The 24,443-nt window shown below is 36.0% G+C and overlaps 1 protein-coding gene and 1 long non-coding RNA gene across 14 annotated transcripts in view; one reads left to right on the forward strand and one right to left on the reverse strand.

Annotated features, from left to right (window-relative positions):
- The window catches only part of LDB3 (LIM domain binding 3), a 128,646-nt gene that overhangs the window by 90,024 nt on the left and 14,179 nt on the right, over positions 1–24,443 (forward strand). For 8 of the 12 annotated variants that reach the window (XM_055721473.1, XM_055721475.1, XM_055721478.1 and 5 more), the window contains 5 exons: positions 4,276–4,311; positions 10,250–10,411; positions 12,053–12,160; positions 17,846–17,893; positions 20,674–20,801. In XM_055721473.1, the coding sequence (XP_055577448.1) occupies positions 4,276–4,311; positions 10,250–10,411; positions 12,053–12,160; positions 17,846–17,893; positions 20,674–20,801 (482 nt within the window). The remainder of the gene's footprint in view (positions 1–4,275; positions 4,312–10,249; positions 10,412–12,052; positions 12,161–17,845; positions 17,894–20,673; positions 20,802–24,443) is intronic. The other 4 variants (XM_055721477.1, XM_055721476.1, XM_055721479.1 and 1 more) reach the window with 4 other exon arrangements.
- Positions 1–24,443, reverse strand: part of LOC114018180 (uncharacterized) — a 59,027-nt gene that overhangs the window by 10,492 nt on the left and 24,092 nt on the right. For both annotated transcript variants that reach the window (XR_008734034.1, XR_003563610.2), the window contains exons 3-4: positions 6,291–6,448; positions 4,385–4,537 (exon numbers count right to left, since the gene is read on the reverse strand). This is a non-coding gene — a long non-coding RNA (uncharacterized LOC114018180). The remainder of the gene's footprint in view (positions 1–4,384; positions 4,538–6,290; positions 6,449–24,443) is intronic.

Here is a 24,443-nt window from a genome sequence, read left to right on the forward strand (position 1 = left end):
TGCTTTGATTTTAGTGAGCTGCTTTGATTGAGTCCATATTACTTGTTGAGAATGAGTTGCTGGTGTTTTTTCTTCCACTGAATATATGATAATGCTTTTTCTGTTCTGTGGCACTGTCTGCACAAACCAGGATACCTTCTGGGAGGAACATACTTCCCTGTTTTGGAAAGCAGACATACTAGTAGGACATGTTGCAATCGTGTTGGCGTGGGCTGCTCACATTCTTAACTACAGTGGCTGAAAAAGAGAGACTAGCTCTTCTACCCCTCTTTTCTGATCCCAAGCTAAAAGTTTTAACTAAACCAGCATGATAGTTGTCTTCTGTCCTCTTCAGTTAACTGCCTATGATTTCTCTGTGTGTCTTATGGTGTCTTTGTTAAGGCAACAAAAATGTAGCTAGGGGGGAGGGGGGGTGCGGGGCAGGGAGGGGGAAGACAAATGCTCTCGACAGTTTTATATTCATCTGACCATGGAAAAATTCTCAGCTGCAAACACGGAAAGGTAGAAATAGCCTCACTGGATCAGAGCAGCAGTTAATCTAGCTCAGTGTCCAGTTTCCAGCAGTGTTGGTATCTCATGCCTTTGAGACAAAAATGTTTGGAAGGCAATTATGAAATAGCTTTCACACAGCTTTACTCCCAGACACCCTATAAGAACTTTTGTAAAAAATTTTTTTACTTACACTTCTTAAAAGGAAATTTTAGTTTTAGGCAAAAATATTTATGTACGAATAAGTACGTTAGGATAAAAGCTTTTAAAAGTCTAATAAGAACAAGTCCTGCAAATCCATAATATAGTACTAGAATAGTGGTATTTATTTCAATAGATAGAGACCCTAATAATCTGTAAGTTCTAGCAACTATTTTCTCTTCGAAAAAAGGCAGTATATATTTGTCATGTTCTATAGAGGACTATTGTATGATCAATACAGGAAAACACTGATAAACTGAATAGTAAAATTTGTTTAAAAAGTCCACAATTTCTTACTAAAGAGGGTGAGCTTTTAAATACTGAGCTGGGATTCAGGAGAACTTATTTCAGTTCTTTGCCCTGCCGTGGACCTTCTTTTTGACCATAAGCAATTCTGTTAAGTTTTTGTTCTTCATTTGTAAAACAAGAAAAATAGTTTTGCTCCATGAGAATATGAAGAAAAAATTAATTATAGTATTCACTTACTGCTTCAGTACTGAAAGACCGAGTTAAAAGAGCATGTGGTCTCTCAGGATGCCTAATGTTTCTTATGTCAGCAGATCTTCATTACAGATTAAATGATTCTGTCTCTGCATCATTTTAATGCAACAGAGAGGAACTGTTCAGGAGAGAGAGTCCAGATCCCTTATCCTCTAAGGAGAAGGTAGATGAAAGGTGCACAAGCTCCATATCTGAGGTTACCTGTTACATGTACAAGTTTGTTTGGGAATCTTTTAGATTTGGTTTCTAAAAATGAAACTGAGTGGGAAAGTATTCCAGTGTCCAGTACATACAGTTCAGATTCAACAGACTCATTTATTGGAAACTGAAGTTTCTTCAGGCTCTGTTTAGAATCCAGTAGTGCACACAAGCTTGGCTTGCAAATTAATTTTACATTTTGTTACTCAAACTACTATAATTCTTGCTAGTGTGTGGGAGGGAAAGACTATTTCTACCATTTCATTCACTCTGTCTTTGTGACCATATCATGTAGCATATATTTATGATAAGGAAACATTTCACAATTTTCATTGTACAATATACAGTATAATTGGGAAGACAGTATATTGCATAAATCTTGTTTGAGAAATATGTCCAACATTTAATAAAATCTGTGGGAGTTGCACTGTTCTCTCAGAACAGTCATCGACTAAGGCCCTTCTATCAAAAGCTATTTCAGCTGCGGACTAAAAGTGCTGCAGACAAAAAAACCCCATTAATATTAAATCTCTCCCAGACAGCTCAAAACTACTACCCACTACTGTCAGTTATTTGAGCCGCCTGTGTAGCCACAGAGATACAAACTGCTCATGTTGTGAGCCAAATTCTTTCATGTTGTGAAGGTATCGACTTCACTGAGCCTGCCCGAGGGATGTATTTGACTCAAAAGTAAAATTAATTCTGCATTTAGATAGCAAAACATGTTTGATTGTAAAGGCTGGAAATCCAATAGTCTGTTCCTCAAAATGCAAGTATTGCCAAGAGGAGACACATCTGATCTTGAGCCTTTCTCACTGTTAGCCAAATGGGAATTACTGCTGTTGACTGGGGAGAGAAATAGTTCCTGGAAGAAAACCATGAAGTAGTGTGCCTTTGAACTTGTCTTTCCCTTTACTCTCTACCTTTTCCTTTGCTTTATTCTGTGGAAGTATGTTTACCATACTTCTCTCTCCCCGCTTAACCTGCACAACTCCCCTGCCATCATTACTGTTACCCTATACTTGTACGCTCAAGGAACAAGCTTTTGTGAAATTCTGACCTCAAAGTCAAGTGACCTTTTTCTGCGTTCTTCAGTATAGCCGCAGCTAGTGGAGCAGAAAAGTTTGGATCAGATTGACAGTAACAACAGAGGCCTAACGCTATCCTGCCTGACCCCAACTGCCTGCCTTTTGGTCTTGACTAATTTCTCATAGGATATCTAGTAACACTGGAAATAAACAGTGCTTTATGCTTTCCAGGCTGTGACTGTAGTTTTTAACGTTCTCGCATGATTATGGCTCTTGGTATACTAACGCTTTGCCTGCCACACACACAGTTTCTAATCCATTCTCCTCCACGTTGCTTCATCCTGGCTTTCCTATACTTGATGTTCCAGTGAACTCACGGCTTGGTTACCATAAAGATAGTGTTTGGTTTCTCATTGCTTTAGAGTGGTGAGCCCGTGGATCTTATGAGGGTATTTGCTTTCATGACAGGTTCTCCCATTCTGACCACCATAACATCTTAGTCATGCAGCCACATCTGAGGGCCATTTCAGATCTACTTCTGGGTTTGAAAATGAGGCTTCAATTCATCTATTTTAGGGGTTACATTTTAGTTAGAGGTTTTAAAAATTGGTAGAGATCACCTATGTCCAAACTTTGCTGATGTAAACTGGACTGGTTTTTATAACTTTATTGGAGGTAAACTAAGGAAAGGACATGTGACTGTATGTATATACGTGATGTACATACATAAACACAGAGATAGAACAGATAGAAATACATGAAATACTACTAATAAAGTGGAAAATGTTACAGAATAGCCTTCTAAACATGGTGTAAGACAATGACTGAAACTCAACAAATCCACATAAACAAATACGTCTATTCCTTTTTTTCAAAGGACTTCTCAGAAAGAAGGTTCAGTTGGGTAAATGAGGACGTTTGCTTTCTGGTTTGTAATTTTAGATTCCAGTTAAGAAACATGTTCTCATTTTGCATATTTCAACTTTAAACTTGTTGACATTCCAGCGCAATCCCTTAAATAGGAAAGGATGCAACCACCCACTAAATTGCTAAGTATTGAGACTATCTCAATTACTTAATGTAATTGGATTTCAGACTTAGGAGTCTAAGGCTAAAGGATTCTATTCTTCATGAAAATACCTATGTCAGCTTCTCACAGATACACAGTTGCTTACACTTAAACTGATAGTTATTTTTGTAAGCGTGTATGTGTGTTTAGAGAATAACAGCCTAATTCTCTACCACTGAAATTGAGGCTGACTTACTCCTCACCTCAATGAAGGAATGATTGCACTTGTTCCTAATTTGACTGAGATTGAGAAAACTAGTACTTACTAGGACAGATAATGTTCAAGTGCTACCAGACACATAAAATCTATCTTGTATGAATCTTTGTTAAACCTTTAGCTGCTTATCACTTCAAAATATTGGATCCTTGAGGACTGCCCAGTCTGATTATTTTTACCACTTGGAGTTGGCATCAGAACACGTTCCGTTGGAATATTATTGAAATTTTCTTTTACGAGGACACTTGCTAAAGTCAAAACTATGCCTGAAATTACATACATACATGCAGTGTCTGATTCATAACTGTTAATTTCCTTCATCTTACTTTAATATTGAAATAAAGTTGTTTGCAACTGAGAAGCATACAGTAAACTTGCATATTTGTTGGATTTCACTTGGAGAGCTGAAGAGGTTTCTCACAACTATATGAGCAACCACTCTAGGATGCTTTTTGCAACCAAACATTTCTCCTCAACCCATCTTCTTTCTTCCTGGGTTGGTTTGGTGGGTTTTTTGACCACCACTGGCAATTGCATTTACTTTATTCATATTGTATCCCCTCCTTTCACAGAGACAAGGAAAATGTCGCAGCAGCATCACAAAACAGGTAATGTTTGCTCTGTTTGTTTGGCTTGCCTCCTATTCAGAGTTTACTTCCACTTTCCCCATATTGTTCTTACCTCAAACCCGTGAAATTTATATGCTGTTAGAGCAGATGATGAATGTAGCGGTTACAACTAAATGGGTTCTTCAGGCATTTCTTTCCAGTGTAGACTTCAGAAAGCTCTGTGAGATGGGGCATGTGGGGATCATGTTTCTCAGAACTTAGAAACCTGGAAAATAAAAAGCTTTGATCAAATGTTCTTGAATGGAGTATTGTCAGTTTGTGATGGACAAAATTGTAACAACAATTTCCATTTTAAACTTTGTCTAGATTGTTCAAGATGTTTTTAAAATCTAAAAAGTATTATCTTTTTCATATTTTAAGAAGGTTTACATACCAGATTCTTGCATATCTTGATTGTTCCTCGACAGGTTATGAGGTTCAAAAACAGTATCTCTGGAAGTAAGTTCTTTCATTTCCACAGTTGTTTTCTCCCAAAGAACCTCAGCACATTTTGCAGTTATGTACAGAAGTGTACTGTTTTCTATTGGTTCATATACTAAAACACACAAGTACTGAAACACAGGTACTTCTTGAGTGAACCTGGACAATTGTTTAATTGAGCAAATGAATGCCTTTTATTAGTTTGACATGAAAGGAATTCTATCTCAAAGCCTTCCTCTGTTTTGTTGATTCCTGCCTAAACAACGTGCATCACTTTTTTTGCTTGTTTTTTGTGAGACTGCTCACTTTTGAATAAAGGTTGCAGAGTTTAAATCCAAGTGCAAGCGTTGTCATTACTAATGACACAAGCAATGGTAACTGGCACTTGGAAGAGTAGGGAAAATTGATTTTTATTCTTAAATTCAATTTGTCCAAATAATGAAATAAACCCATTGATTCCTGTATAACAACAGTAAATAAACTAAATTGAAAAAACAAGTAATGCACGTAAACATTTCACTAGCAGTTTCAGTTGTATAAAATCATCTACAGGACTATGCAGCTGCTCCACTGAAATATTTTATTTTATTTTACCAGGAACAATTTGTGATGTATGACGGGTGTTAATGTCATATTACATTGCTTTAATCTTGCATGGTTTGTCATACCATAGCTTTTCTCCACCTCTGTTATCATCATAGCTCTGCTATGTGTCTTATTTTGATATTCCTAGCAATATGGTTTCCAGATTTAACACAAGGTACCTTTTTTAATTCTTAAAGCCTTTCCTGGTCTTAAGCAGTAATAAACTAATGAACTACCAAGATTTGTCATGATTTTGTCTGCAATATCAGGATGATCTACGGTATAAGGAATTTAGGGATATAAAAAGAAGACACTGGATATTTACAGATATAAATCTTCCAGGGGAAAAAAAAAAAAGAAAAGACAGAAAAACAAAGCCTTCATTACTAAATCTAGACTTAACTTCTTTTTTGGTTATGAGGTTTAGCATTTCTGATTTGGGCTGGAGGGGTTGGTGTTTGGGTTGTTTTGTTGGGGTTTTTTTTCTGAAGGCTTTACTCCATATAAAACCTGCTGTCTTAAAGGGCCAGGTGTTAGCATTCTAAAATGCTGCTTTATTTGTTGTGATAGACATTAAGCACATGAATCTCTGAAAACCAAAAAAATCACACAAACCTTTTTCTATTAAGGCTGGAATTCTGTCTCTCCCTCAAATACCTGCTATTACCTAGGAAATGCCTCATTTACAAACCCCCTTGTAATCTTTGTTACCCAGGCCTGCAGCTACTACGCATGCGACACAGTATGTGACGTCAAGTATTTGGCATCCTCCTAAACCGTGCAGCATGGATGCCAACACTGACAATGCTAAGCCAGTGGCCTCCAAGGGGTCTGTGAGGCTTGGAGCGGGTACAAGTCAGAGGGAGGCCGGTTTCATCACTACTGGCCAGAAAGTCCCTCTTACTTCATCCAGTAATCAAAGGTACACTGTGACGTGTAACTGCATAACTGACCTGTTTGGAGCTTTGGAATGGTTTGGTAATAACAACCTCTAACTCCTTCAGACAGACATCTGCCTTTTAGGCGATGGGCGTTTCCAAGTTCTACAAATTCCAACAACTTCTAGTTTGCGTGAGTTTTATGTTTTAAGCAGCACTCTCAAGGATCGCACCTGCAATAAGAAGGAAACAGTCATTAAGCACCCTCTGCAGAGAAACGGTTCACTGTACTTCTACAGACATTCCAATATTCGAATGCAAAGCTCTTCCGTGTTATGTCTTTCTCTAAACACCTTCTCCAGCACTTTTTTCTACAAATGCTATGATAAGAGATAATTTTTCCCCTATTCATTTTTATTTTTGTTCCCTATATCTCCAGTTCCTTACAAGAGATCTGTTGGAGGATTTGAAACAAAAAGAACTTCAGGTGTTACATAAAGGAAACTAAGTACTGCTTTAATAATCCACTCAATTGTTTTTCAGACAGCAAATGTCAGAACCTAGGATTTTACTGAAAGAAAGAAGTTTAATTGGCACTAATTTTTTTAAATGTTAGAGTGTGTTTGTTGCCTGTGTTTTCTCATTATGGTTGTTAACCTTTATTATCCTCTTAACCTCTACTCATCTGTGTTCCTTTTTGTGATTGAAAATCATCTGAGAAGAGATATATGTGTTTGTTTTCATCCACCTAACTTACATTGTACATTTTATGTTTGTTTGTGACCACATACATGGAGATGTTTGAGAACATCCATTTCCTTTGGATTTCCTTAAAATACAAAATACTATAAAGATTAAAAGTGTACAGAATACAGATTTTTTTTTAATATGGTCAACATGTAACAATGAAGCTATTTTAATCGATGATCTATTTTATAAAGCAGCATTCACATTTATTAGTTCTTAAAATTCTTCTGCACCTGAAGGACTAAAAAAAAAAATAGAAAAAAAAAATCCGATTGAAAAACTAGAAATTAGGCAGTGTTTAGAAAAAAAAAGTTAGGTTATCTTATTTGAATATCTAAATAAAATTATTTAAAATCTATACTGGTTAAAATAAAAACAGTCAGTCTGAGTCCTTTCTATAAAACAGAGCAGAGAATTAGTTACCAACTGCATATAATTTGTGTAATCAGATCATCCTGATTTTAAAGTTTTCTGTACTTCATCTATATTTATTCCAATTCCTTGTTCCATTAATTAATTAATATATCCTACGCTGCAGGAAGGTGATCAAGCCTCTAACATTTAAATCACCAAAAAACCTATTACAAACAGCATGCAAGATAAAATTTGTATTTCTTTCAAGTTTTATAAGGTGTTCCAGTATATTTGCATTTATTTTATTTATATATGTTTGTCCAGTTCAAATCTGTCTCCACACAGGTCCATGTCCACACATATTCTTTTTTTTTTCTTTCTTTTAAGTATATATCACTGTTTTCTCTTAAAAATATTCTTATTCTATTCTTTTAAGTATATATACACACTGTTTTCTTCTATTCAAGGTATCATTTTGTGACTTCTGAAATCTGTAGCAAAATCCCTCTCACATCAGGGAAAATAGAAAGACAACATAGGTGCAATCTTAGTTTGTTTTTAGAACATATATAAAGCTTCATTTTTTATGTGCAGTGTAGATTCAGTCCTTTCCTGTTTGCTAAATCAAAGATACGTAAGTACTAAATTTTGACTCGACACATTTTAATGTGACAATTTCAGTACCTACTGTTGCACAGGGCAAAAAAAAATCCTGCAAGTATGAAAACTCGGTAACAGCCTAGCCCATAATCTACAGCTGTGATGTACAATATCCAGGCACTCTGCCTCATAGCCTGTGTGATTGGTACTGTATTAGTGAAGCGGAAGCATTTACATCACAGTGCAAATTGCATCAAGATGGAAGCACTGATCTGAATTTCAAATGCGTATCATGATGAAAAAACTGTTGCAAAACTGTTGCGAAACTTTTGGTGTAATGATTTGAAAACCAGAATTGCAAACAGGATGAGTATTTTGAGGAGCTCACTTGGTATGTATACAATTGCAGACGAAACTCATAAGGGAGAAAACACTGATTTTCTGCTTTTGTCAGAGGGCTAAGGTTTGGCTGAAAAACAGTCATGGAACTGTAAGCTTTCTTTTGTTATTTGATACTTAGTGTGCTCAGGAAAGAATATTTTGGGCCAAAGAATTGCCAAATTCCATCATCACCCTGATAGGAGTAATTTGTAAGAATCCAGACATGTGGCAATATACATATGACTTAGGTCAAAAGAAGTAAAAATCTGTCTCTTATGTTCTTATATCACTGCTTACGGACAAGACAACTACGTCATGTACAGTAATGCCCTGATTTAAGAAAAAAAAAAAAAAATGTATTAGGATAACTACTAAAGAAAATGGATCTACAGCATAATAAAATGGCATCAAGAAAAAATGTTCCTTATGCCTGGGGGACATACACTCGTCACAGAAGGCTATGCACTGGAATAGTATAATAATCTGAAAAATCAAATGCCATTAGTCATTTTTCAGTGGCTTATTTGTTCTGTGGATAATAATTAATAAGATCTGCAGTAAAATCTGCCTAAACACAAAATTAAGCTTTTGTCTCTTCTTGTTTCTCCTTTTCCCTACCCTGCCCCTGCTTTTAGTTTTAAATGACCTAGTGATTTTTGTTAGGTTTATTCACAAGTGAATAATGAATGTACATACCATTATTCTTTTGCTGATATTAAGTGCGTTGAAACGGTCAGCAAATAACTTGAACCTTTTAAGTCCACTTAATGATTATTTTTTTTTCATTTGATGTAAGAGCTAGTGGGGAGACAATAAACAACCTCCCAAAAGACTGTTCATTTCTTAGCAGTGGATGGCTTTGACTAAACTATTTTGCAAAGCTGTCTAATAGATAACTTTGCCCCATTTGTCTGTCTGTAAGTGATGAGTAATACTTTCCAAATTTCAGTGAGGCTGCAAGGCTGAAATATATTAATAAGCATGAAATATATTAATAACCTCTGATAGGAGGTGATGAAAGACACTAGTAGTTCAGTAGGTTACTAAAATGGCCACAGGGTACGAGACTAGATTTTTATTGTTATTATTAATTTCAATTAATCTATTTTGCAATCAAATAAAGATAAAATGAATTAAACTGTAATATTTCTCTGTTCCATGTTATCTGTGCCACAAAAGCACGAGAGGGTCACAAGGATAACAACTCACACTCATCAGCCAAGTAGTTTTCAAACTGGTGTCGTAAAATTTTATGCTCCATCTTCCCCTTGTATTTTGCATACTGTTCTAGGTATAAAAAGGCATCTTATTTTTTGATGGGTTGGCCAGTGCAATGTAAGGTGAATTTAGGTCAGAGATGAATGGGCTCCTTTTAAGCATCTTTCCACTACCTGTATTGCATGAGACTGATTAAAACTGACACAAAACTGGGCTGAGTGGATTTCTAGACTATCAGAACTTGCAGGAAACCTGCCATGATAATGATGATAATATGATGATGCTATCATAAACTATGATAACACCCTTTAAATTGTTTTTCTTTCATCTAATTAAAAAATTTACTCCCAACATAAACTTCAGCTCCAGGAGTAAATATTGTGTGAAATTTATCTGAGCCCAAAGTTTGTGACAGGCTGATTGCAACCATTTAAGTACTGCGTGCCACATTTCCTACCACTGGCTTCAGTGGGAGCAGGACTTAAATGCTGTATAACGCCTGGGATAAATTTCAGTCAAGCAGGACCAAAACTGCATTACAGTCTTAACTGCACATCCAAAAAGGCTTAACAAATCTCTTCTTTTTTCTTTGCATAATTGTGCTTTTCCCTCAGTAACACGGCCTGCTACTATGTTTGCAGCTTCAGGTTCAAACATAGTAGGTTTTATGCTCTACTTTTAAATATGCCTCTTCTGAAGATGCTTCTTGTTTTATTTAATTTAACTCTAATTAGTACCCCTGTTGAGCATGCTCCGGTGTCTACCAGTTCTGCCTCTGCTCCTGCACATGCTTCAGCCCATCAGCCTGCTACTGCTGCTCAAAACACAGCCAGTCTGATGACGCCACCAGCAACCACCTCAGTAGTGCAAGAGTCTTTCTCATCCTCCTTCCAAAGGTAATGCTTCATTGCTTTGTCCTTCCGCAAGTACACCCCTGTATGGCTCTGAAAATGCTGCATACACATTCTTAACTTAAGAATGTAGTATGCAAAAGCTGTAACCTATTATATATGCTATTGTATATTTAGGTGTGTTTTCTTACTTGGAAGTACCTTGTTCATGTTTGCAAATAATTTGCAAAATAAAACCGCCCTAAAAATGTAGCTTTAAGTCTGTAATACAGCTTACATTTTCAGAAAGCAAGTCTAGGGTTAAAATGAGAGAAGTTTCTTCACTGCTTGTATTAAAACCAAAACAACTCCTCATAATATTACAGTGAATGAAGGTTCTCTTAGTAATGTTTCTGTAGTATGACATGAAATGGAAAATCAGAAAATGTCATTAGTCACGTGATTGAGCTTATCATATCATAGCAGGTGTCAGTGAAACATAGTGGACATGTCAGTAGAACCACACATTTCATGACTGACTTGCTCTGTAGGGTATTAAGTTTCTATTAATTTCAATCAATTTCTATTAGATTTGTCTACTCTTTTTTCTCTAATGAGATTTAGCCACAGAGCTACGGTGAGTTTCAAGGAGGTAGGCATTCAGAACACTTGTGGTACAGTAGGATCTACAGTTGTATACTAAAAGCTGTCAGACAGTCTGTGAAGAAACATGGGGTTTATACTGCTGTCACATTATAGTAATTTTGCAGATACTAAGAGTGAATTCCTTTGGTGCATATTATTCTTTTCTCTGTGTTTTTTTTTACTAAATGAATATTCCTCGAAGATGTATGTTTTAGCATGTTCTAAAAATACAAGGGAAAAAACGCTTTCAGTAATGGAAACTACTTCAAATAATTGAGACCTAGGATATAGTCTGTCATATCTTAGATTTGTGTAAATGAAATTGCAAATGTTCTCTTGGCTCTACTTCTTGTTTAATTTTTGCTAGTTGACTTGAATTATTTATGTATAGCAACTACTTCGTTTCTCACTTTAGTCAGTTTTTACCTAACCGTGACCTACCAGACTCCAGTGTTTTTATTCCAGTGCAAGAAAATCAATCATCCAGCCAGCAAAGGAGGTTTGAATAAGGTATTCTGTAATTCAGAACTGTGCCGTAAGGCACTTTGACATGAAATAATGATACAGTTTAAGTAATTTTTATCCCTCAGTTGAAACTGTAACATGAAGAAAATGGATTATCTAATATATGCTTCAAAAATAAATGCTTCTATTAAACTAATCATGCCATTGACTTGTGTTTTAAATAGAATCTTTTGTCTGGTACTGCTTGCATATTAAAAAACTTTGGCTTGAATTCAGTCTCAAACATCTTCAGATCTTGCAGATAAAAACATGAATAATTTAGTAAAGTCCAGTCCTGAAACACTGTCTTTCTTGGTTATTGATAGACTCTGGTTTTAAGATGTTTACATAATGTGTGCATTTTGTCTTGTGCTCTGTAGGAGTGTGCTTGGTTGTGCTATTCTGTAAGTCTGCAGATGTATGCTACAGAAAACCTGTTCCTGGTAACTATGCAGCAGTCTTCCTGAACTCCGACAAAGCCTGGTTCTGATGTCACTATTTTTGTCCCTGTTAAATAATTTTGTACATGCTTTCACGCTTTTACTGTGTCTTCTGCAGAGTGCTTGCAGCCCCCAGCTCTCTTTCACAGCCTAAGCCTTTCCATGGGTCCAAGAACATGTCATTAGCAGCTTCCACTATTTCATCTGCAATCTCATCTCAGTCTAGGTATATCTGTAAAGCTCTCTTCTTTTTATTTTAACTTAATTTGTGTTTATTCTATGTTGCTCTCTCCTGTTTAAGGTTTTCAGCTTCTTAAGAGATTGACTTAGCAGAGACTACTGAAAAGCATGATGTGTTTAAAGGAACAGCTTTCTTCCTTATCCTTCACGTTAAAACCAAGCTAGGAAATGCCTAAGTTTTAGATTTAGGATATGTGACCAAAAGATCCTTTCGGAACAAAGGTATTTCAGTTGGTTGGTTTTGCTGGTTTTGCCATCTTAAAATGAAAATAGTTGTCTAGTGACACTGGGTGAGAATGACAGACTTTTTTCTTTCTTTCTTTTTTTTTTTTCTTGGTGATAACACAGAATCACAGACCTTTTATTATGCTCTTAATCATGACTAATGAAAGAGCACTGACAGGGAAACGTAGCATCTATCACTAGTAAGAGAGAATGCTGCTGTACTGCCTCACTGCTAAGCTTTTTCATTGCTTTCATTAACACTTTGTCAAGACTAACAGGAGAAAGCAGTAGGTTTTAAGAGTGATTGTTTGAATATAATCTTCAGAAATAATGAAAAACTGAATCAGCAATGCATTTGAGATCATAATTATCCATGTCTTTCATCTTGATATCAAAAGGTAGCTAGTAATCACCCAAAGGTGATGTTTGAAATGAACAAAACATGCAAGTTCGAAGGCTACATTTCAAGAAGTATAATGATCTTTGTCAAGAGTATCATAGAAAACAGCATAGGTACATACTTGAAAGCATTTTGGATGGCTTCACATTGCTGAAACCAATGCAAAAATGAAATACCTATGGAACAGATCAGAAGAGTTCTGAGTTTTAGGATGTAAACATCTGTTTACAGCCATGGGAATTACACAGGGGATGTAATTCCCATATGGAGCTGATAAAAAATAAGAAAGAAAATTAACTGCTGATGTAATTCTATTTATTTGAGTGGAAGTACACTAATCATAAATTTAGTTTCTATTAAACTAGTTGGTGAATGTCCCCACAATGTTAACAAGAATAGAAGGTAAGAACAGATGCAAGGGTGTTTGCTGCCATTGACATCTAGTTTCATGTATGAACTTTCAAAATTCCAAAGTGGTGTTATTTAGGGAATTATTTGTGGGTGTCCATCATAAAATGCCTTAAGAAGACCTAATTTTTGCATAGAATCATTTAGGTTGGAAAAGACCTCTTAAGATCATTGAGTCCAGCTGTTAACCCAGTATTGCCAAGTCCACCGCTAAACCGTGTGTCCTAAGAGCCACACCTACATGACTTTTGTACTTAAAAGGTGACTCCAGGTACAGTGACTCAACCGCCGCCCCGGGCAGCCTGTTCCAATGCTTGATCACCCTTTCAGTGAAGACATTTTTCTCAATATCCAATCAAAATCTTCCCTGGTGCAACTTCAGGCTGTTTCCTCTCGTCCTGTCGCTTGTTACCTGGGAGAGTGCTCAGTGCATTTCACAGGTAATTCTTACGCTGCTTTTCAGTTCAATCCTGTGGTATGATTAGGCTCTTAAATGTCACCAGTACTATTTCATCCGCTCTTTGTTTTACTAACAAATCTCTTTTAGTCAAGTGGAATGATCACATATCTCTGTGAGAAGAGGGTCCTACATAGTTGTAGGCGACAATTGGAAGCCTCTTATAACCAGTCCCTTGCTTCCTAAGCAACAATAACTGTGCATATTTAAGCTTGATTAAACGCTGACATGCAAAATATGTTTATTTCTTCTGAGCCACAGAAAAGACTTAGTTCTAGTGCTTCTCTCAGTTGAGGACTGAATTGTATCCATCACTGAAGCCTTGGTGACTATTCTGGTCAGCCAGAGGACATCTATTCATGTTTCATCAGTCTGTATCTTAGGACCCATATAAATCTTGTTGTGAGAGGTATATTTTTACAGACTTGCATAAAAGATTTCCTTGGTATTCTACTAGCTTCAGTGAGAATTTTACATAATAGCTAATAATAGGTCTTTGAAGCCTGCACCTAGTAGTAGTCTGCATCTTCTTATTTCTGCAATATACATATATTTCATTGAGATTAGCATTGATGTCACAAAAGGCCGTCGTTTTCCCCTTCAAGAAAAACAGTCAGATAATAAAAGACTTTCATTTAATGAACAATTCTGGAGAAATGCAGAAAGATAAAATCACAAATTACCATTCCATTGTTAAAAGCTTAATCAGATTTATTTTATTGCCTGTCCAAGATTAGAAAGGCATTTTTAGACTTGAGTGAAATAGATTCTACTCATTGACAATTTCTGAGAATTTTGAATAGGAGGATATAAGGGGAGGGCTAAAGAACACATCACACTTTTAAGATGTCAAAACTACAAATTTTCCAGTTTTAAGAAAAGGCTTTATTTCAGAAATAAACATTACTTTGGATTTTGTTTTTATTATTCTGTGAAGCTTTCTGGCTAGGTGAAGGCAGACAAAGATCTGAATGTTGAGGATGCTGCTAGTCAGGGGGGGCATTCTAAAACTGGACTATTGAGTTATAAGACTATACTCGGAGTCATCTAAAAACTTCAGAAACCCTTACGAATATGTGAATCATAGCATCGTGAGCTTTTAAATCAGAGTTATAGAAGTGGTAGATGTCTAGAAACTTTTCAGAGACAGTTTATCATCATAGAAATCCTTAAAATAAGGCCACCTAAGTAGGCAGAAGGCATGTTTTCACAAAATGGTTAACGCATGCATACTTTTTTAACTGAAGGCTATTCATTTAAGAAGCTCATAATTCATGTGTATTAATCACAGGATTATGGATAGACTGGAATCCCAGAATAGGCACTCTTCACATTGAAGTATGGTAGCTATGTTGGTCAGGAGTAGAATATGATAGTTACTTGGGACAGATTGACAACTGCTGGTATAGCTTTTGGTATAAGAATTAGATGCAGATATCTTCTGTTATCTTTTGGAATAAATCTGCTTTTCCATAAAAGAGCTATGTTTTCATTGTTGTCTTCAAAATGACAATTAAGCAACAATTATGTATAATTTACATATAAAAAGCTAATAAATTAGTGTAAAGATAGCCATTATTTGTTGACACTACATGCATGGCTGTCTTAGACCTAATATAATACTATTTCTTGATTGAGCCTCTATCCATTTCACTTTAATTTCACATTCCTTTAGCGGGGAGAAGGGAGGCAGTGTGAGGCCTTGAAACTATAAATTCATTTGTAGTGATGTATCAGCATGGACTAATCAGTGTGAATCACAATTTTAATGAGTAATGAGGATAAAAAGATCACCTTGAGATATTAAAATTTACTTGCAATTCAACTGTCTTTTATCGCATGCATTAAATTGGCATGGAGCATTTTACCCTTTCTTGCCCCTTTGAAAGGAAGCAGGTTGTCTGGGAAGGTATGCACTCCGTTCTTGAAGGTTTTCAAGACACCACTGGATAAAACACTGAGAACCTGGTCTGACCGGAGAGCTCACCTTGCTTTGAGCAGGAGGTTAGATGAGACACCTCCTGAGGTCTCTTCCACCCTGAAAGGTTCTGTGAATCTATGAAAACCAGCTGTCCATTTCAGAAAGCAATGCTTTAATCAGACTGCTAAAACCTATTGCTCATATCTGGCAATTACTTAAGTCAAAGATATAAGATCTACAGCATATCAGCTTTATACACTACTGCCCTAAAATCTTACTGGCCAACAGATGACACAGGTATCATGCTGACATACACTTCAAGGCATTACCAGCAGGCAAATGTTATTGTCATAGCAAATGCTTGCCCTGGAAGTCCAGTAATTCAGCAAGCCTTGGAACATAAAGGCAAATCAGAAACTTGTAGGACCTGTAAAAAATCGTTCCCCTGATAGTCAGGTGCAAGAAGCAAACTCCGTCTGGATTTGGAGGGGTTTGTTGCAGCTGAAATAGGGTTTTTATCTTTGTGCACTACTTCTATGTTTGTTTTAAAAACTGTTACGTATTATAGCTAGTGTATTCAAACTTAAGGGACTTAACCAGGCCTCTAAATTAATTTATAATTCAAATTTTTGAGCATCTGATAGTTTTAATTTAGAAATCAAGCAGTTCATTAGCATGCCAAAATACAGACTTAAAAATCCAGTTTCCACTTGACATACACCATTGGAGCATTGCAGCGTGTTGTATAATTTTAGTTAAAAATAAAATATGGATTACCTTAGTTGCAACAGTATCCCCATCCTGTAAAACATGCTCAAGTAGAATGAGGCTGAGATTTTACCAGCACTTTTCCAGTGTTTGTTGGTGTTTTTTCCTTCTAGATACCTTAAAAATGTCCACCAAGAAAATGCAGGAGGATTTCTTGATCAGTGTCCTTAACTATTCAAATCTGATTTTGAATTTTGGTAGATCCTCTTCTATAGTGACTTTGCTTTTGTGAGCAAGGCCATATGCATAACCACGTAACATGAGTAAAAGCTTCATAATGTTCCTAAACAGGAATGTTTGAACTAAGTCATTAATACTTAACTGATCACGCTACTCTTGCTTTTAAATCTGCCATGTCATCTTACTTTTTCACTTACAATCTTACTTACAAAGAAGAAAGCATAGCAGGAGTGTTTTAAACAAGCTACGAAGCTCTTTATGCATTTGGTTATTCCATCTGGAGGGTAAAAGCAGGGCAACCAGTGAGACAGCACTCTGGGAATACAAAAACAAGAGAAGCAATGGAAAGAGCTACAATTATGGTTCTAAAAGGAAGGTGCAGCTTCTGAGATCTTAGGATTTTAATTCAAGCACTGTCTGTGGTAAAGGGAAGAAAAACTCTTCTCCAGAAGCTAAGAAAATAACTGGCATATGATAGACTTCTGGTAGTTCTGGCAAATGTGGGCTGTAGTCCTTTGGGATGTGATTGATGCCATGTAGCCCTGTACTGCTCTGCATTTAGACAGTGTTCATTCTGAATCCCCGTGTTTCTCAGATCATATATTGTGCAGGCTTTTAAATACTTCCTGTATTTTCAGAAATTAATCATTTATGTTCCGAAATGATGCTGTTTCCCCAAGAAAAAAAAGTATCTACCTGTTTATCTAAGACTCCATTTAGTAAATGAACAATAGAATGGTACTGCAATGGAAAAGTTGAATGTGATGGCTTGGTGTTGTTGCTTCAACTACTTCCAAGCCTGTCTTTTCTGTGGGGTTGTCCTAGTTGCCTTATAAGCTAGGAAACTTAGCTGATCTTTGGACTTTGGTTCATTCAAGGCTTGTTTTGACTTTGGTTCATTCAAGGCTTGCTTTTAAGATTTGATGCAGCTTGAGCTTATGATACTGAAAAAAGGAAACTCTTACTTGTTTTTCTGTGCTAGTACATATAAATGATGAATGTCAAAGCAAACAGCCCAGTGGTTGAATTAGAGTTCCACAACTAAAGAATAAGCAAAACTGAATGACAGTGACTAATGGAGCAATATACTCAGCTCATTTTTTTATGTTACCATCCGTCAGGTTTCACTATGATTCCTAGCTTGAATAAGAGAAGAAAAATGTAATACTGATCTTATATGATTATAAGTATGTACATGTTGTTTACTTTAGCACTTAAGAGCACCTCTTACTCATAAGGAAAGTCACTGTAAGACAAGATATCTCGATTTTCTTGGTACATTTTTTCAAATACAACTTTTGTCTCGTTTTAGTTTCAACCGGCACTCTTCCACCTCCGTCAGCTACCAGTCAAAGAAGAGGTATAAAAATGTGTTGTGCAGCTACTCTACTTTACAAGCACTTAACAAACCAATTTATTGCTGCTAGTAGGCATTTAGTGAAGTGTTAACATAAAAATGATCTCTTTCTTTTTCTGACAACTAATAGTTTTCAGAGCCAGCATTTAATTCGTTGCCTATCACATGCCATTGGCTGCTACAGATAAATTCAGTAAGGGTGCTTTCACTGCTTTTCGAGATGCCATTGCTTCCTTTTCCATTAAAGCATCTTTGGTCCTTAGGACATCTTTTTATTCTTTTTTTCTTTTCTCTTTCTTTTCTCTTCTCACCTCTCTTTTCTTTCTTTTCTTTTTCTTTCTTTTTTCTTTCTTTTTTCTTCTTCTTTCTTTTCTTTCCTTTTTCCTTTTCTTTCTTTTTTCTCTTTTTCTCCTTTTTCCCCTCTATTTGAATCACATGCTACTTCCTTTTCTTCAGCAGAAATTCTGATAAATCTTTTAACTTCACTAAAACCCTTAATGATGTAGCATAACACTTTATTTCTCTTTGACAAGCCTTTTTATCTTCCTTACTCTATTTAATATGCATCATATTATGTAAAAGAGTTCAGTAGTTGACTTAATTTTGCCATCATTTTGGTACTATGAATATGGGAGGGGTGGGGGTGGGGTTTGTGTGTGTTGTTTTTGGTTTTTTCAACTTCATTTCCCTGAACATACAAGGAAATATAGCGGCATGGTATTACCTGCTATTAGCTTTGGGAAACATTTGTATTTTGAAAAACGATCTTTCTTTATGACAGTCTAAATATCACTAATCTGGTTCAGAACTTCTTTATGTATTTTGTGCATTAAGAGACCTTCAAATGAGTCTTTCTGCCAATGGACCTGCACATCTGGGAGTAGACTTTCCTGAGTGTATGTGTTTTCAGATTAAGGCTGTATGACACATGGTTTAAAATCTTTTAATCCACATTGTAAATATTGATCACTAAGCCTGTAAAGGTAAGTATGTTTTACTGATTTTCTGTCTAGTTTACCCTGAATAGTAGATTTTAAAACAAGGAAAAGTCTTGATAGTGTGTGTTTAGCTAAAGGCTGTATGCGAAGCCAGCGTACCTGAAGTGTAAATCTTCCTGCCTGTCCTACGGTAGGAGCAACGATCCTCTGCTCAGTGACCCCAAGTACAGTGTGCACTACAGATAAGGAAGTATCAACAGGAAATAGATGGTGAGAATGGAAAGTAGAAAGTCTTACTGTGTTTAGAACAGCTTTGGCGGTTCAAAATCACAGCACAGTTCACAACAGAATTTACAGTGAATACAAACCCACTAAAATAGTTTAGCTTGGAGTTTATCTGTTTACTCATGGTATAGTGAACCCAAATCCAGCCCTAAGCCCTAGACTAAGTACAGAAATAATTACCTATAGTCACTGTAGCAACAGCAACGTTTCTAGGTCTAACTAAATAGGTAAAATAAATTAGCCTGAGGCATCAGTGCTATGCAAACCAGATCTATACTTTAAGCACTGTCAGAGTAGCAAAAGGCTGTGTTGTGAGAACAGGTTTATTTTGTTCAAAATCAAAAGTTTACATTTGTCAGAATATTTTTAACCTGTACTGGAAGGAATTTTCTGGGTTTGCCATATGTAAAAATGATAACGTGTTCTCTCCAGATAGCATCTAATTCCACTGTTGAAGAAGGTACAAGTCAAGATGGACCAATGGTCTGGCAAAACGGAATGCTTCATTTCTCATGCTGACCAATGTTTTCCTAGAGACAAAGCCACTATGGAAATAACTTCTAAATTGTCAGCACAAATGGATAGGGACCTTGTTCATGCACATAGTGAAAATGAAGGGGAAAAGAAAGTAAAACTATGTTTTCAGGGTGAATAACAATGATGTTCAATAGTGAATGGTTATTACTGCACACATCTCAGTATCTGTTGCTTCCCTTTATTTTGTTGCTTGCTTTGTATGTAATGCTCTGTTAGTGGTCTGTGAAGCAAAGTCATTACAAATAGAACCATCCTAAGTAACAGGCAAATAGAAGAGGCATATATTTTGATGTATTACTATAATCAAACTGGGAATCACCATCCAAGTCATAAAATAGAGAAAAACTGTTTCTTATTGATGTTTGGAATCCTGAGCAAATGCTTTTAATCTCGGAATGCAGAAATTGCATCATAATATTGCATTTCATTTGCTTTTGGGTTAGCTGAATCTGAACATTAGAAAAATTAACATAAAATGTGGTTTCAGCCTAAATAGGGAAAAGTTAGTTTCAGAAGTTTATTAAAGGTCACTGTAATCTTTTTGAAATGAGTACAGTGCTTATAAACAGTAGTTAGCATTTGTAGTAGTAGTAATTGTGCTGAGCCAGTATCTTTTTAAGTCAGCAAGATATCCCTTATTGATTTATTTTAGACAAGAAAAGGCCTGTTTGTAGAGGGACAGAAAACCCAAACTCTGTATGCATATTCCTGAAGTCTGATCTATTGTTAAACTGACAGTTCCTTTAATAAATTTGTCATATTCCTTCAGTAAGCTATTTTCCGCAACAGCAAGAGCAACGTGGCATTATTTAAAAGCCTTATTCAGATAATTTTTCTTTCCAAAGAATTGTCCAAACCTTTCTGAGCAATGGTAAAGACTAATGAATCTCACTCACAGTATTCTCTCTGTAGCTCTCAAGGACCATTCCTCTTGGAGTGCTTTGGAAGCTGCCAGATCTGTTATTTCACAATCACTAACTTTTGCTGTTTATAAAGTTGCTCATACCTTCATTTTGCTTTTAGAAACACAAGCCAGTCATATACACCAATGCCAGTTTCTGGAAGCTACGGTGAAAGTCCTGCTCCTTCTGCTACTTCAAAAATGAGAGTTGTTACTACTGCCAGCATAAAGCCCTCTGTCTACCAACCAGGTAAGGTGACTTCAAAGTACTGAAAGGATTCAGAAGAAATGCACACGCATTTCTTTCAGAAAAAGATAATGCAAAGAATGGACATTTTGCAGTAGGTCACACACAGATCAGGAAACATTTAAATACATCGAACCAAATGCTGCTAGTTGCTAATTTTGTTCAGACTATCTGAAGACAAAGGATTATGTTGTATTTGTATTCTGCTTTGGCGTGAAAATGTGGAACAAATGGAGGAAAAATAAAAGCAAGGGAAAAGACTGTAATATAAAATGTGTAGCCTGATTTTTCAAAAGAAATACTCTTGGAAAATAACCCAGTACACCCAATTAGGGGCCCAATGACACTTCAGAATTGATAAAATACCTTAAGAATGCACAGCTCAGGAAGGAGATAAAATAAGTGAAGGTAGCTTGAGTAGGATATATTTGCAAAATAGATAAGGCTTATATTTGAAATAAAGAATGACCTATTAAAGCGCTTCATAATGCTATGCTTCCATTTCCCATAGATCCAGTTACCGAACAAATATATTTGATTATTCATTCATGTGGAAAATATGTTCCTTGATGTTATTTAAATTCCCTTTGTATTAATGTGTTACAAAGGGAGTGAACTTCTAAAACCATTGATGACCAAAATGTGAACCTTCAAAATGAATAAATTAAATAAGGCAGCAATATAAGTCTCAATGCAGTTCTGTTTCAAATTAAGTTTGTTCTGATCTTAGCAAGAGAATTTAGAAGTTGATTTATATCTTGACAGTCAAGTAAATATGAAAAGGCCAAGAATTCTTAACAGTCTTAAACTCTGTATTCTGTCATGCTCTATCTCTAGATCAACTGAAATGAAACCAATGCAGAAATTTTGCTTGGACATAAAGACGACAGACAGATCAATTGATTGATCTTTATATTTGAGATATAAAGTTGGAAAAAGCCAGTTCAGAGCTATCATGGGCTGTTTAAGGGTCTCAAAGTAAATAAAGGTTTCAGCTTCTCCTCATTTGCTTTTGGTTAAGTGTGTCAGCATATACCATGTTCTCACTGAAGGCAAATGTTATTATTTTTATCTTGCAAAAGAAGGAAAGATGAAGACAGATGATTTATTTCCATAATCCAGAACAGAGCAAACTGTGACAAGTCAAAATATCTCCTAAATGCACCGATAGATACTAAGTCCCATGGTTATTTGGGGGAAGTATAAACTCCAGTTCTCAATATACCAACCTGCCACAGAAATAAATCTGTAGCTATATCCAATTAGGAGTTAAATCTGTTAAAGAAAAAGCTGGCTGTTGAATTAGACTCAGAATAAGAGGCAGCGCTTTTGTTATCTCCTGTAATGGACATCTTCTTTGTTTCTTATATTGCTGGGTTTGAGCCCCACTCCCTCCCAACAAAGATTTAAAATACAGAATATGGAAACTCTGTTTTGTCACTACATATACAACAAGCTTACTTCAACTGTATATATTGTCTGCCTGCATGTGTAAAATTCTCATTTTGCAGGCACTGCAAGGATGTAATGGACTCCAGAGAACAGGAGAAAATTCAGAATAATATATAATGTGATATATTACAGAGACAAAATTAAAATTAAATTAAGTTTGGCAGAGAAAGAAGTAGTAAGTCTCCCTGTATTGTTTAGGAGTTTGAGATATCTGGCAAAGGATTCTGAAATACCTTTCTAATTGAACCCCAGAGTGACTTGGGTACAAAGGAGATTACAGACAGAGATTTTATTGAAGATGTTTGCGTTTCTTTTGGTAACTTTTTGAATTTTTATATATTTGATGCAGTAGCACTTCATACTGGTTTGGGAATATGAGCTGGCCCTACAGCACAGTCCTAGTTCCAGTCCTGAGCAAACGGGAAATTGTCACTTAGGAAGAAATGGAGGAAACAGCATTTCCTGTCACAGATGGGAAAGATCAGCAGTACTTTGAAGCAAACCATCAAGACAGTTAGAAAACTTACTCACTCAACTTTGTCAATGCATATAAATTCTGTCCTGCAGTGTAAAATGCAATCTGAGAGGACCAGCTGTTCTCTGACTGTGACATACGGGACCACAAAGTACATCTTTTCTTCCAATCTAAGTGCAACCTCAGGCTTTTGCAATAACTGCACTCTCACTTTAGCAAATAATTTCTTAGACTTCTATTTCTGTAAATCCACTGTGTGAAAAGGCCAAAATAGTAGAGATTACTATGAGAATTTGCAATGTAGAATTTAGAAAGGGAAGGTCTTTATGCTAGCCATCAGTGTCAATGGGAATGAAATTACCTGCTTCCCTTAAAAATGTGGCCCAGCAACTTGCAGATTAAAACACCCACCAATAGCTTCATATATGCAATATCTAGAAACCTGAATGAATCACTAAGAGGGTTTACAAGACTATTTTAATCTGTCTCAGATTGAAAAAAATAATGGGGCTAAATCTTGTTTACTCAGAAATCAATCTCAAAATGAAACTGCATCATTGAATATCTGGCTCAGATGGAAGTAATCAGTAAGCGTACACTTTAAAGAGAAGAAAGAGGACTACTTTGTCTAACCTGACTCTGGTGGGAATTTTCTGCTGCTAAAAATCTTCCGATAGGGAAAGCAGAGAACTCTGAAATCCTTTCCCTTCTCTGTCCTGTGATTTTCTTAATTTTTAAAAGGAGTGTAGACTTCTTTTCTGAACAAAGCCCACTAGATGGCAGAAAATACTTGTGTATTGCTTTCTTGTAAGCTTTCCCAGACTAGAATAATGATTTTATATATTCCAAGCAACTCAAATGCCAGTTTCATACTACGAAGTAACATGATACCTAGAAGTAAGAAAGCAGATCCTTCCTTTTAAATCCGTAAGTCCAAATAGGACTACTCATGTATGTAAAAGTGCTCAAGTGTAAAGGCTTGATCCGCTCTTTTAGAAATTGGTAGAAAGGTTCCCACAGATCTCAATGACCTTTTCACTGAATCCTAAGCACCTTCAATATTAAAGCAGCAGGTTACATACCATCTTTAATTTGACATTCTTCTGAGTAAGAATAGTGTCTTCTTATAAAGGAATAGTTGCATTACCTGCTTTGGCCGTCTTCTACTATGTACTGGAACAGTATATAAGAAAATTTGGAGCTTCAAGGATGTGGCCACTAAGTGTAGAATAAGTGAAATCTATTGTGATTATGAATTACATTTGTTAATGGAAAATTATTATTAAGAGTAACAATCATGTGTTCTACTAACAAAGCAAAAAAAGAGGAAATTTTTTTTCACAGGGCAAGCTAGTATCGAAGACTAAAGCATTTGCAACTATATGAATCTTTACTTTACTAAATTAATCTCTGGTAACGCACCTTTTTTTCCTAGAGGGAAAATATCCATTGACCATAAATGAAGAGTTGATGGGGAGAATTCCAAATTCCCCAGCAGCAAGGAACTGGCTTGTTCCTAGGGCTGATAAAAGAGATCTCCTCTCTGCCATGCTCTCGGGATAACAATAGTCCCATTCTTTCTCTCCTACTTTAAGAGAGTCTGAGGGCTGAGAGAAACAAGGTGATAGAGGCTGGGTTACTGAATTTAAATTTAAAGTGCTCATTTTTGAACAGTTCAGGGTCAGCTCATATAATACTGATATTTTGAGAATCTATTC

Source organism: Falco cherrug, chromosome 9 (assembly GCF_023634085.1).
Source record: "Falco cherrug isolate bFalChe1 chromosome 9, bFalChe1.pri, whole genome shotgun sequence".
Lineage (NCBI taxonomy): Eukaryota > Metazoa > Chordata > Aves > Falconiformes > Falconidae > Falco > Falco cherrug.